The sequence below is a fragment of the Falco peregrinus genome, chromosome 5, assembly GCF_023634155.1.
Source record: "Falco peregrinus isolate bFalPer1 chromosome 5, bFalPer1.pri, whole genome shotgun sequence".
Taxonomy (NCBI): Eukaryota; Metazoa; Chordata; class Aves; order Falconiformes; family Falconidae; genus Falco; species Falco peregrinus.
The window spans coordinates 81,684,507-81,697,415 of record NC_073725.1 but is presented as its reverse complement, the minus strand read 5'-3'; the positions used below and the strand labels follow the sequence as shown (position 1 = coordinate 81,697,415).

At 36.5% G+C, this 12,909-nt stretch overlaps 1 protein-coding gene across 1 annotated transcript in view; it reads right to left on the bottom strand.

Annotated features, from left to right (window-relative positions):
* Window positions 1–1,526: 1,526 nt before the first annotated feature.
* VWA3A (von Willebrand factor A domain containing 3A) overlaps window positions 1,527–12,909 on the bottom strand; it is a 33,919-nt gene continuing 22,536 nt past the window's right edge. Inside the window, exons 23-32 of the mRNA XM_027778825.2 lie at window positions 12,433–12,530; window positions 12,132–12,284; window positions 11,343–11,451; window positions 10,455–10,599; window positions 9,840–9,984; window positions 8,643–8,794; window positions 7,866–7,992; window positions 7,162–7,259; window positions 5,568–5,631; window positions 1,527–4,334 (exon numbers count right to left, since the gene is read on the bottom strand). Of these exons, the coding sequence (XP_027634626.2) occupies window positions 4,308–4,334; window positions 5,568–5,631; window positions 7,162–7,259; window positions 7,866–7,992; window positions 8,643–8,794; window positions 9,840–9,984; window positions 10,455–10,599; window positions 11,343–11,451; window positions 12,132–12,284; window positions 12,433–12,530 (1,118 nt within the window). The 3' untranslated portion in view covers window positions 1,527–4,307. The remainder of the gene's footprint in view (window positions 4,335–5,567; window positions 5,632–7,161; window positions 7,260–7,865; window positions 7,993–8,642; window positions 8,795–9,839; window positions 9,985–10,454; window positions 10,600–11,342; window positions 11,452–12,131; window positions 12,285–12,432; window positions 12,531–12,909) is intronic.

Sequence of the window (12,909 nt, the reverse complement as noted above, 5' to 3'; positions counted from 1 at the left end):
CTTGGAGTGTGTCATATAAAATGCTTTTCAAGTCACATTGTTCTCATTTACTTTGGATTCATGGTTGCTTTGCATGTGACACAGATTGATTTACAGGTCAAATGAAATGATAACTGTGAGACTGCATTGCCAAGTCAGGGTGGAATTACAGGAAGAAATAAAGCAACCTAATAGCAACAATGAATGTGCCCTTTATCAGCTCTTAGGTCTTGTTAGAAAAGGGGTCAGTTTTTGTAATATTTGAAGGGAAGGAATATAAACACATCATGAATAAAACTACTGCATTAACTTGTACTGAATAAAGCCATGTTTCTGTATAATGAGCTGGGATGACAGCTTGGCTTCTTATATATAGGAATTGCAAAGGAAAAAAAAAAGCCACAGAAGATATATATATATATATATATATATATATATATATATATGCGTGCAGGTTTAAAAAAGATTCTTGAAGACCAATCCCTTTTAATTCAAAGGTTTTCTAATGGTTATTGCACTCGAAGAGAGAAGAATAATCATCATTCATCATTACTACTACTATGTGGTTTGTTTTCATACCCCAAAACCATTGGAGGAGTTACACAGGCATAGGAGGTGGATTAGCATGGATAGAAGAGGAGGATCTGTTTTGCGCTATGCCAGTCAGGTATCATTTAAAACTTGTCATAATTTGTACCAAGTTTCATTTACAAAGTTCCATTGTTCCATTCCAAAGTTCCTCTGTTGTTAACCCACAAATCGTACCACAAGCTGCAGACCTTTCCAAGTAGGAAAGGAAGAAAGAAAAACCCTCTAAAATACATTAAGTTTATTTTCTAGTTATTTCTCTGTTAAGAAAGAGCCTCGATACCACATTAAATGTGGCCATGATGACAGAGACAGCCTGTACCACTGAAAGCATGTAAACTAGTGGCTTATGTGGTCAGCCTAATCTACCTATCAAATTCTGAGTTTAAGATTTAACCAATGAAGTCTCACATGATATGAGTCAGAGATTATCAATCACCTCATACGGTGGTTCCACTAGTGCATTCAATATAGTTACCTAAAACCTAGATCCTCTTTATTGTAACAAAGACAGTGAAGCAACAGGGTGTTTTCTGACTCTGTCAGGTTTCTGGAACTGGATTTTCCCTTCTTCCTCTCTCTTAAAACAAAACAAAACCCTAAACAAACCAAACTATTCTGAAAGCAAACATCTAAGAAGCATCTGTTTGAGATGGAAAATTATTGTGATTTAGTTGTACAAACATCTCTGGGTGTCTGAAGTCTTGGAACTTTGTAGTTACAAATCTAGATACACACTAATAGTAGATAACATGCTCATAAGGCACAGAGAAATTCTGACTGAACAGAACTCTAAAGGACACAGCATAATACCCACTTATTGCTGTTATCTTCCTTAGAAGCACCATGAACTTCCTGGGGTTGACTCGGATTCAAGCATATTTAGATGGAGGAATTTGTACTGAGCCAAGCTGTCCCACCCTTCTTCTGAAGGCTGTTGTCCCCTGAAGCAAGTATGGCTGAACCACGCACAAAGAAGCTCCTAACTGCCAGTCCATACTAAGGTTTTATAAACATCTGCACTAGCAGCTGAAAGCTGACTGTAAATTATGGCAGTCCATGAGCTGTTCCACATGGAAGTTGCCCACTCTTGCTACAAAAACAGCACCCTTCTGACTGGGGGTAGAGCACATACTTCAAGGTAGCAACTGGTTTAGCTGTTTGTCTTCAATTCATTGTATGCAAATCAACACAGTCAGTGAGTCACAGCAATGACATGACTTACAAACAAGCTGGCAGAAAAACATACAACTTTATCAATTATAAAACTCCTCCTTTATTATGCCTTGAATACAGTGAATTGCATTCCGGGAAGCATAAACCAGGAAAGCAAATGACATACACCTGACAGATCAACATTGAAAAGTCATTAACAGAGCACTCAATCAGGTCGCCACAGCTGAACCATCTCCTTAAAATGCTTTCCAGACTAAGTAGCCCTCGGACTGATGGGAGCAGGTAGGGCAGGAGTTTCCAGGTAGGTAATAAGCAGGAAACAGGAACTATATTTTAAAGGAAAGAGCTGCTCTGAGTAGATAGCAGGACTGACCAACCTGCAAGACAAGGATGTATGGAGAGAGGCTGCAACAGCCCGAAAACACATAAAAGCAGTGAAGCTGGATGGGATGTAATGGCTAAATACTGTAACTCCTGGCTATTCTATAGGTTCTGTGGTCTCACAGATTCTCATGTCAACATTTGCTCCTTACTTTTCTGCTGCATTTTTCTTGAACAGGAGACTTAGAAACCCTTAGCTCACACCACCAGCAAAGAGAAGACTCTTGAATTCCTAACACCTACTTTAAGTTAGGGAGTGTGCTCAAGCAAGCCAGACAAACTTGCTATGCTTTGCCCACAGAAACAAGTGACCAGTCTAAACCAAAACCAACAGCTGAGTGATGAGATGAGCATTAGTGCCAGTTGCTGTGAATTTAGGATTACATGGATCCACTGATGATCAGTCTGTAGAGATGCTGTGAAACAGAATTGTTTTGAATAAGTAAAATCTGAACACTGAATGTTATACAGGGTAAAAAAAGGTTGTAAATGAGAGGTTTGACAGATTACAATCTAACACAATATACCAAAATATTCTGATGCTTATCCACGCTTACAAGTCTGACATGCATTACTATCTTATTTCACAGAGTCTCTGACATCATTTAATGTACCTGCATAAGTATATTTCCTTTTAAGGTTCTTTTAAAGGACCTTTATAGGAATTTCAGAATCTATGCTACAGTATTGTGGTATTTCTTAAACCCTCTGAGGAATAAATAGGAGTCTCTTTTTGGCAATATAGAAACCTCATCCTTTCTATCTGGATTTACTGTTTTAACATTTCTGTTAGTACAAATTCACCCGTTTTATCATGACCATTATTTAACATTTCCATACCCCAAATAAGAATATAACTAAACCTATTAATTTACAATTAACATTTCATATCAAAGCACCTCAGCAGTTACACACGTACCCACACATATACTAATAAAATCACACAGAAGTGATGCATAGCACAAAGCACCATTTTAACTACAGTATTGCACAGTAGGCTGGTACTAACATGGAATGCAGGAGTCAGCTGGTGCAAGCATAAAACACTAAAAAGAGACATTTATGACAGAAAGAATTTTTAATTCTTTATGGAGAGAAAACAGATGGAGGGACAGAAAAGATAGTATCTCCCATATCAAAGTATATATGGTCATTCCCATCAGCTGGCACTCAGGAGATGCAAATGGCTGCTGAATAAACTCAGGTCAAGTATCTGAATTTTTCAGTCTAAATCCATTTTTATTAAATATTACATATATTAAACACCTGAGATGAATTCCTAACCCTCTGAAAGACAACAGTAAAACACCTACAAAATACTAATGAGCTGTCATTGCAGAGTTTCTCAGTAAAAAAAGCCAACTGTATTTCATAAATCAACTGGAAAAATATATGCCTCATTACTGCAGTTAGCTTAAACTGGATTTTCTAATATGGTTCTGAAAACGTATTTTAATCTTTCTAGGACAGGAAACATGTAAGAATTTAACAGAATGGCTTAGAAGACTAGCAGTGTTTGGTTACACAAACATAACCAGACTTTATAAGGTATTACTTGTTTGCATGTCTGATGTTTTCTCAGTCGTCAACTCTAAATCTTTCTTTACTGGCAACATAAAAAGCAAAGAGTCAAAATCATTATAAGCAAACTTCTTTTGGCAAAAACATTCATTCCAAGCTTTGTTTTCTGCACTAAGGTTATTTCTTGGACTTCCTACGCAAAACTGACATAAAGAATCCTCTTTCTAGTATCACAGCCATCTGTCCCATCTGTTACGGATAATGAGCACCAGCAAAGAAGTCTCAAACCAACTGCCAAAAATCATCTTGGACATACCACCAACTGACTGAAGCAATTACTAGTAAGATGCAGTAGAACAGAAGAGAGACAAAAGTTGTGACCCTGTATAACTACTAATTATATTAGAAATACATACATTAAAATTTGTATTAGCTATATTGAAAAATATCCTCTACTTATGTTTAAACTTTGGAGAGTTCAGGGCTTGAATTACTTGCAGTCCTGCAAAGTCTGCAAGTGGAGCAAGTCATCAGCACTTATCGTCTGTAACTTCTCTTGCCAGAAGTTGAGACAACAAAGAATACATCTTCCCTCTTTCTTCTTGAAGCTGGAAGTTTTAAGCACACTCTGAAAAGAAGCAGTGGGACCATTGCAAAGCTCTTCAGCATCTTTTGTCTAAAATTTCATCCTAGAAGTCAAGCACATGAATAGTTTTTAAAATACAATTCAAAATATATAAACTGCATGGGCTCACCATCACCCTTGACAAAATGGTAATGGAAAAAACAATATAAATGAACTTGATTAACTATCAATGTTCCTTAATTACACGTTCAATCGTGCTACAATGCTTTCTAACATACTTTCTAACGTACATTAACAGGAACTTCTTCCTATACATTTTACAAGCAATACAGTTTACCTGGGAAGGCTGAAAGACAGAGGTGGCTGTGGAACACTGGCCTCTGTCTCTACATGCCTGTAACAACTTTCTTACTACTACAGGATGGTTATATATCCGTTTCCTCTCCAAGCATCTCTTTTCAGTGATCAGCACTTATACAGTGAATTCTACCCATACTTGACAGGCCTCAGGTTCCATTCTCCATGGAGCAAGCACTCTTAACTAGCGGGTCTGACTGGATTCCACACACACTCCCACTCCCACCTTGAATGACTGGGCAATGTTTGTAAATCAAAATATAAACTACAGCTATAGAGACAAGGATTTAAAAACCAGTCTCACTATATATCTGCCTTACCCATTTTCTTGATGAATACCTTGGCAAGCCTAAATTCTCTAGTGCAACTCTGCAGCTGCCTGCATGTCCACTTTTTCCCCTCAAACAGCTCTGTGACAAATGCTTCTGCCTTGTTTAACCCTGAGAAAGTACTTCCACCAAGCAATTTCTCTTGTCTGTATTTTTTCCTTTGCCAGTTTAAAAGCAGCAGGCTGGCTCTGTGAGAGGTTTAGTTTATTCAGCTGCCTCTCCCACAAGCTTGTAACAATAGTCCAGTGTTTGCTGAGGCTGTCTTTACTGTTAGTGGGGTCTTTTTCAAGTCAGTCTTGTTCATTTAACTGATAAATCATGCAGCCCATGTAGAAATTTTTATTACAGCCATTACATCTGGTCCTAACCCTCTAATGTGTTTAGCTGTTTAACCATTAATAACTACAAATACTCAGCCTGCCTTGCTCCTTTCACCCAAATACTGATCTCTTCGAATCATTCTTTGTGTAACTTAGGTTATGCTGTGGACTAGCTCAGGTAAGAACTAAAATAATTACAGATGTTTTCAGCTTTGGACAAAGTCACTGCTGGAAATTAATACATCTTATATTACGCCTATGAAATACTATCCTTCTACTGAAATATGTGAACTATATAGAAACCATGATCTGTTTCTGATGACTATTTACCTGAGCACTTTTTTGAAAGCCAGAATTGTCTTTTTGGTTTATACTCCATTTTTGAAGTAATAACCTGTTTGAAAGAAAAACAAAACCCAAATAATTACAGCAGCTTTTCACAGAGACATATAGTACCTTTGTATCTTTGTTTAGCCGTGTCCTTGAGTGACAGAAAATCTTTTCACTGAGGAGTTATAATGAATTTTAAAGCACTTCACAAGTACTTTTGCCTGCTATTACTACTGAAATGGTGATTTCTTGTTCTGGATTGGCAGTTAGGAAGTGTAACCATGAAGAAACATAAGGATCAATACAATTTAACTATTCACTCCAGTTCTAGGCAAGTATGAAAACTAGCTTTGAATGATACCAGAAGCAGCAGGGAGGTGTGCCAGCCGAGCCAATTCATTCTACTGAGATACAGATGGCATGAAGCAGGGCTATGCTGCTTCCAAGAAATGCTTAGATTGTTTGCAGTCCACTGGAACACCTTTGCCTGGCATCATATTGTACTGTTATCTGTTATATAACTGTTAACAGAAAAGGGAAAAAGAAACTTTTGTTGAGGGAGGACACTGAAGAGAAGATGAGAAAAAGAAAAAAAAAAAGGGGAGACAAACCTGAAGAGTTTTGCAGAACAGTCTTATTCTATGGAGAGAGAAGGAAGCTGCAAATCATAGTAAAGAAGGAAAGAGGGGAAGACACAGGACAAGCAGTGGACACAAGATTTAATAAGGTAAGCAAAAAGATTAAGAGTCAAATTATTTAGGAAAGCAGAAAGACTGAGATTGAGAGATGCGATCTTTGTGAGGAGAATGATTTTTTTCAGATTCTTCAGTACATCAGGAAATGTAAGAAGAGTGAAGAGGAAGGCTTAGGGAATCTTACCAGAAAAAGGCTAGTAGAACTTTACAGGTCTTTAGAGGCAAAAAGAAAGGGAGATTGATGGTAACTTGAAAAGTAAATGGGTTGAGACAGGATTGTTTGAGAACAGAAGAAAAATCTCACATTACTCCATGCAGAGAACATAATTCTAGCAGAGAATGGATGACGATGCAGTTAAGAGAAGTCAGAATGAAGTAGGATAGGAGCCCATACAGATTTTGGAAAATAAATGTAATTTACATTTCTGAGTAAGAGGTCATATTAAAGGAAGAGGTGCTAAACAACACTGCATCACATTAACAAGAGTAAATTTTCTCTTTTAATAATATATATGAAGATAAATATATTGATTTGGCAGATGACAGAACTTAGCAAGGAGAGGAACAACTTAATGTAATTTCTCTTTGACATAAGAAATGGAGAGACAACTACTGACAGAAAACGGAAGTCCTGAAGTTTAACACACTGTCAGAATCTGCTCAGATCCTTTACCATGATGGTAGATAACTGTATAAGACTGTAAAACCGAATCCCTCTGAAGCAGACAGCTTGCTTGCACATCATTTTGCAAGCCTCAAAAAAATCACTAAAATTTACAGTACAAGGAAAGAAACAGCCATTCTTTTTTTAAATAGCAGACACTGAAAGTCAAGATATTCTTGTCTTCCCTCCATGAAATAAAAAAGAAATTATTGAAAGATTCTTGATAAATACTCACCTCAAAGATTTTGCCTGCTTTAAGAAACTTCTAGCTTTTGCTATTTCTTCAGTAAGTTTCTTTAAATCATCTCCTTCAAAGTAAGGGAAAACTGGATCCTGAAAACAGAATTAAAATATTCTACTTAAACTCACACCTATTCATTACATTCAGTTTCTACCAACTTGGTTAACTGAGTCTAAGCTGTAATCTCCCAACTCCTATCTACTTGCAGAGGTGGTCTTGGTCTTACAAGGAGAGAGATTAACTCTGGATTGCATATGGTTCTGTTCACTAACCTATTTTTTTGCTGTGGCAATCCCTGAGGTATCCTGCTGAAGCATTAACATGCTAAACACTGTATAAGCATTTTACAATTACTTAATGAAATACAAGATGATAAGGATAAGAAGGGACACTAAAAGCTAACGTTAGCTTAAACCCCACAGTGTCCAGATACAATGTTTTCTTTTGCTTCTCTTTCAAAAACTGTATTGCATTGTACGCTTCTTTCATGGGTTTGGTCACTTGACCAAGGCAACTAGCAAAGAGGGTAAGACAAATATTAAGGTTTCTTCTTTGGGTGTCAATGTGAAGTATCTTAGGAGTCTTGTACTAATTTTTCTCATGATTTTCCTTTTTTTAAATGCAGTTTGACTACTGATGAAGAACTAAATTGAAATGAAACAAAACCAAACACAACAGAACCAATCTATTTAACATACGTCTTCATCGTCAAGCCCCTCTGTCAACATTCTGTGTGCTGCTAATTGTCCATCCACATCTCCAGAACTGCAATGGTAGCGCCCTCCTGTTTGATAAGCAAGCTTCTTCAGGAATTCATTAGCTCCTCTGTTAACAACAAAGTAGTAATTTACTTATGAAAATTATTTTTCTGAAAACAACAGCTATAGAAAAAGAATTTCTAAGTATGCCTCAAAAAATCAGACACCAAAACAAATACTTCGGAGGACATGAGTATCATCTCTCACACTTCTGAGATCCTGCTTTGAAATCATTTGCCTTTCCTATTACCATATTTTCTGTTGTACGTTAACCTTCCTGATCCTTTTATTTCTTTTAATTTTTGATCTCTTTTTACAGCTCTATTCCATTGTTGTGGCAACATCCATCTCACAGTTCAGTGGGATGCAACCTAGGACCTAACAGAAATAACACTGCCTGTCAGTTTGTGCTACGAGGGGGTCAAAAATTCTTCTACAGGAATGACCTCAGTGCTGCAGACTAGCGATGCATATCACTTCTGTGTGTGTGTGAAGGCCACTCTCTCAAGGACATAAGCTGTGGGAGATGCAGGCCATGTGGCAATCACCTGTGTCAGAACAGTGCTCCTAGTTCCCACATGCATGAATATCTAACTCAGTCCTGGTGTTTGGTGAACGGAGCACATGGCCCTTCTTGATAACACAACTTCTTTGACAATAAACAAACTAAGTAATTTTAATTTAAAGAGTTTGTTGTTCTTGCAAAGGAACATATACCTGTCTGTACAGCTAAAAGAAATGGTGTGGATTTTAATATCTTGTTTCTTTCTCAGTCTTTCAGTTTCTTTCAAAATCAGACTGCAACTGGTGTCTGGTTTTCCATCAGTTAATAAATACAATGCCTCTATACCTTGGAAACTGAGAGCCTTCTGAAAAACAAAAAGTAAGCTTAAATAACTAGTACATTTATACAAAAAGTTACACTTACACTATTTCAATGATTTAAGATGGTTTTGTATTTACCACGTGATTAATCAAGCTAGTATTGTTTTTTCATTCTCACTAAGTATGAAAGAGACTGAAGATCCAAGTTTGAAAAAACCAAGTAGATAATTTGTAGCATAAGACAATATATTCATAGGCAGGGCATCACCAAAATCTGACTCACTGAAATAAGCAAATTAACTGGTTTTGCTGCTGACCAAAGACTTTTACATCACATTTTGTGGGAGTTAAAAATGCTTAATGTCTGCAACTCAGGCTCATTAGGGTTTAGACTTTTTGTATTATAAAAACTTGCTACAGTAATTGACTCAGTGGACATTTTTGTAATACAGACATGCCTTACAGTTTTATTGGACTTAGTTCATGATGAATTCCATAAAATTTATAAGAAGATTCTGCAAGAGTGTCTGGAAGAAGAATCATTCATTATAAGGCAACGTCTTTTTTCCTTATTCAAATTTTAAGTCTCATGAAATTGCAAGTACTTCCAGTGTCTGTTTTAGATTATTTTAACTAGTTAATTTTTATACTGAGGTTTTTTTATAAGAGAAAAGTTTTGTCACCTGTTACTGAAGTTTAAGAATTGTACTCAATACTCATGTGATTCCAACAAACACTGCTTCTTTAAAAAACCTGTTTGGCTCAGGGCAAATATACCACAGTCACAGTTGTACATAAGCAACATTTTAAGCAACTGGCTACTTTCTCCCTCCAGTATTCTTTGAACACAAATACTAATGCAACTATTGATATTTCACATTTTTATTAAACTCAGTATGAGCACTGAATTCTACTGTCTACGAGCCCTGAGGACAGAAACAGTGGATTGATTCCAGATCTGTTCAGTGTTCTGCACATAAAAATGTTGTACACTTTGACCAAATAATTTTCCATTATCGATCAACCGTAAGTGTTTTATCACCACAAGACATGATGTCTTCTGCAAAATGTGGTACACAATTTACTAACCCGTAAAGCCGTAAGGATGCATGTATTGCCATGAGCGTGGAACTTGGACACCCACTGCACAGCATCATGACATGTTTCATCAGTTGCCCCTACAAGACACTCCTTCCAACTCTCTGTATCTTTTGCGAATCTCAGCAGGTTAAACCTGAGGAGGAAGACGGACCACATTTCACCCTAACCAATACTATCAGTCACTTGGGTTAAGCCAGTTTTGAAGTAAAAAACCCCAAAAACACAAACTCAAAACAAAACCCGACAGAAAAAAACCCCACCCCACAACAAAACCCAGGAGCCTAGTATTGGATTAAAATCTTCAGCTTTGAAAGAGTCAGAAACCACATCTCACTCCACATGAACAGAAATCTATGGGAATGATGAGCCCAAAAGTATAAACAGCATTAGACTATGGCAAATAAGGTTCAAACCTTAGAGAGCTCAGAATTAAAAGCTGGTTGAAAAGAAGAACAGGAAAAGCAGTTCATGTCACATCCATATCATGCACTAACGTATAATAATTACTTGTGTTTCAGTACTGTATTATTGTAATAATTAAGTAATCTTATTATATAATATGAAGTAGTGCAGATTTCCGTCTTTATCAGTAGTTCATCACACCTGACTTCATTTTTTCTCAGCTGTTCCCAGATAAGAGAGGTAAGTTCTTTTGTGATATGTGGCAAATATGGCTCCATGGAACCAGATGCATCAATCAAAACACAGACATTTGCTTCTAAAATGGTACCAAACAATCTTCGGCTGCCTGGGATAGAACATTAAAATTAATTCAGTGTCATTACATAGGCTTAATTTTATTGAACATATTATTTTACTGAGCATACTGTAAAATCTTCAGTCTTTAGGGATTATTCTGGGCACATTTCTACACAATAAATTCTTATCTGTGTGGCAACTAGGTAATTCAAAGGTTAACAATAGAAAAGTCCTCTGCCATTTCAAATCTAGCACTATCAAGCATTAATTACTAGCCAATTGTAGTAACTTGCATTAAACAATTTGTAGCTCCTACTTTACAATCCAGCAAAATATTAAACTGTTTCCCCAAAAAGATCTTTATGAGCAACAGAGGGACCAAAATAATTTTCACCAGCAGTGATGCTGAACTTCTAAATAGGGCACATTCTTAGCAAAAGAAACAGAAAAGCTAATTTTGCTTCTGTATGTTACTGCATATATTCTGTTGATAGAAAACTCTGCCAGGAAACTTGTATTCATGAACACAACATACAAAAAGGAAAAACTTGCATTACAACCCTAATTATTTAACAGCAAGCTAAATGTTTATCAGCTACACAGATGCTGAATTCTCTTGTATTCTTGCATTCATAGAAATATGTCTTATAATTTCACTGAAATGCAAAACGGATGACCTTTATTCATATTTGAGGTTCAGATTTATGTTTAGACTTATTATATTAGAAATAGTAAACAATAAGATTTTATGTTAAAGTTGTGCTTTATAGGAAAACAGATGCACACCAGTACCTGACAGGAGCCACTGTATTCTTTCTACATAGCGCTGCAACACTTTCTCCAGTTGTTCAGTGTAGATTTCCAGTTCTTTAGGTTGAACCTGCAGATGTTTCACAACCCCCTGGAAAAATTCAGTTTGTACAAGAGCATCTTACTTTAAAGAGATTTGAGCTCAGCTGCTATATATGCAATTTCTGCATTAGAAATAGGCAGATTAGGTTTTTCATCTTTACCTCTATGAAACAGTGCAAAAAAATTTTCTGCAACTCTGTTGCTACTAAATAACTTATTTATCCAAAATAGGAAAGTCTAGTTCTCATCTCAGCCAGTTGTGCTGGGCAACAAAATTACATAATTTGACCAGATAGGTGCACGTTCTGCATTATTTCTGACAGTTTTATAGATACAACAGATCAATAATATCCTGGGCTTAACTTTCTAGGCTTGTCTCCAGCCATCACACAAACCAAAACAATCAAGATCTAACCTTTTCCCAGTTTCAACTCACACATTATTTTTAAAAGCTTTACTTTAATTTAAAAATTATTTTTCACACTGTACGAGCAGAGGAGATGCTATACATTCTAAAGATCCCACGCAGTTTGCACTTCAAACATACTAAATATTTTTTGTGGTGAATAAGTGACCTTCTCTAGCTTTCTACCAGAAGATTTAGAAAGACCAGGGAAGAGTGAAGGGAACATCACACTAGCAAGCCGCAAACGTTGATCAACATGCGTTGTCTTAGACAAATACAAAGCCTTTCAATGATGTAGGTATGTGACATATGCAGAAGCTTACATTGATTTCCACACTAGGGAAGATAGTACAGTATTTTGCCGATACTTTCTTGTGCAGAGACTCCACAGTTTTCTTTCGGTGAGTACAGCTTGGTCCAAACATCAGTCTGGGCAATTCCAGTTTAAGCTTTTTAATACTGTACTTGGTCAACCACTTTTAAGACAAACAGATGGAGCAACTGTTTGTTAGTAAGTATTAGAACAGTTTAAATAATACATTGTACAGAATCACGATTAACATGTTCATATTAATTCATATGGATAATTCTAAAATGGCAATTTATTAGTAAGGAGCAAAATACCTCTTTGCTTGAACAGATTTCCTCTTTTTTTGGCAATGTAACAGAGGGAACAGACTTTCTTACGCACATTGTTTTTTGATACTTTCTGTATATTGTACCTAGTTAAGAAAATGAAAAAAGTAATATTGGGAGCTCTAAGTTTAAAACTTAAAAAAATACTTATTTTTAACAATTGTCACCTTCAAAAAATTCCAAACATATCTTCTAAATTCTAAAGTAATCACCTGAAGTATGACGACAGCATTATTGCTTAGAGCGTCTTTGGCCAAAAGATCCTGAATGACTTCAAAAAAACAGAACACCAACCCAAACCCAAACCAAACCCCCAAACCCAAATTATGAAACACCCCAAAAACCGAAACGAACCACACACCCCCACCAACCCCCTGCCCCCCCCCCCCCCCCCCCATTTGGTAAGTTAAACTTACTTGCACCCACTATTTAAAGCACACTGATTGTCAGTGACTTAACATCCTC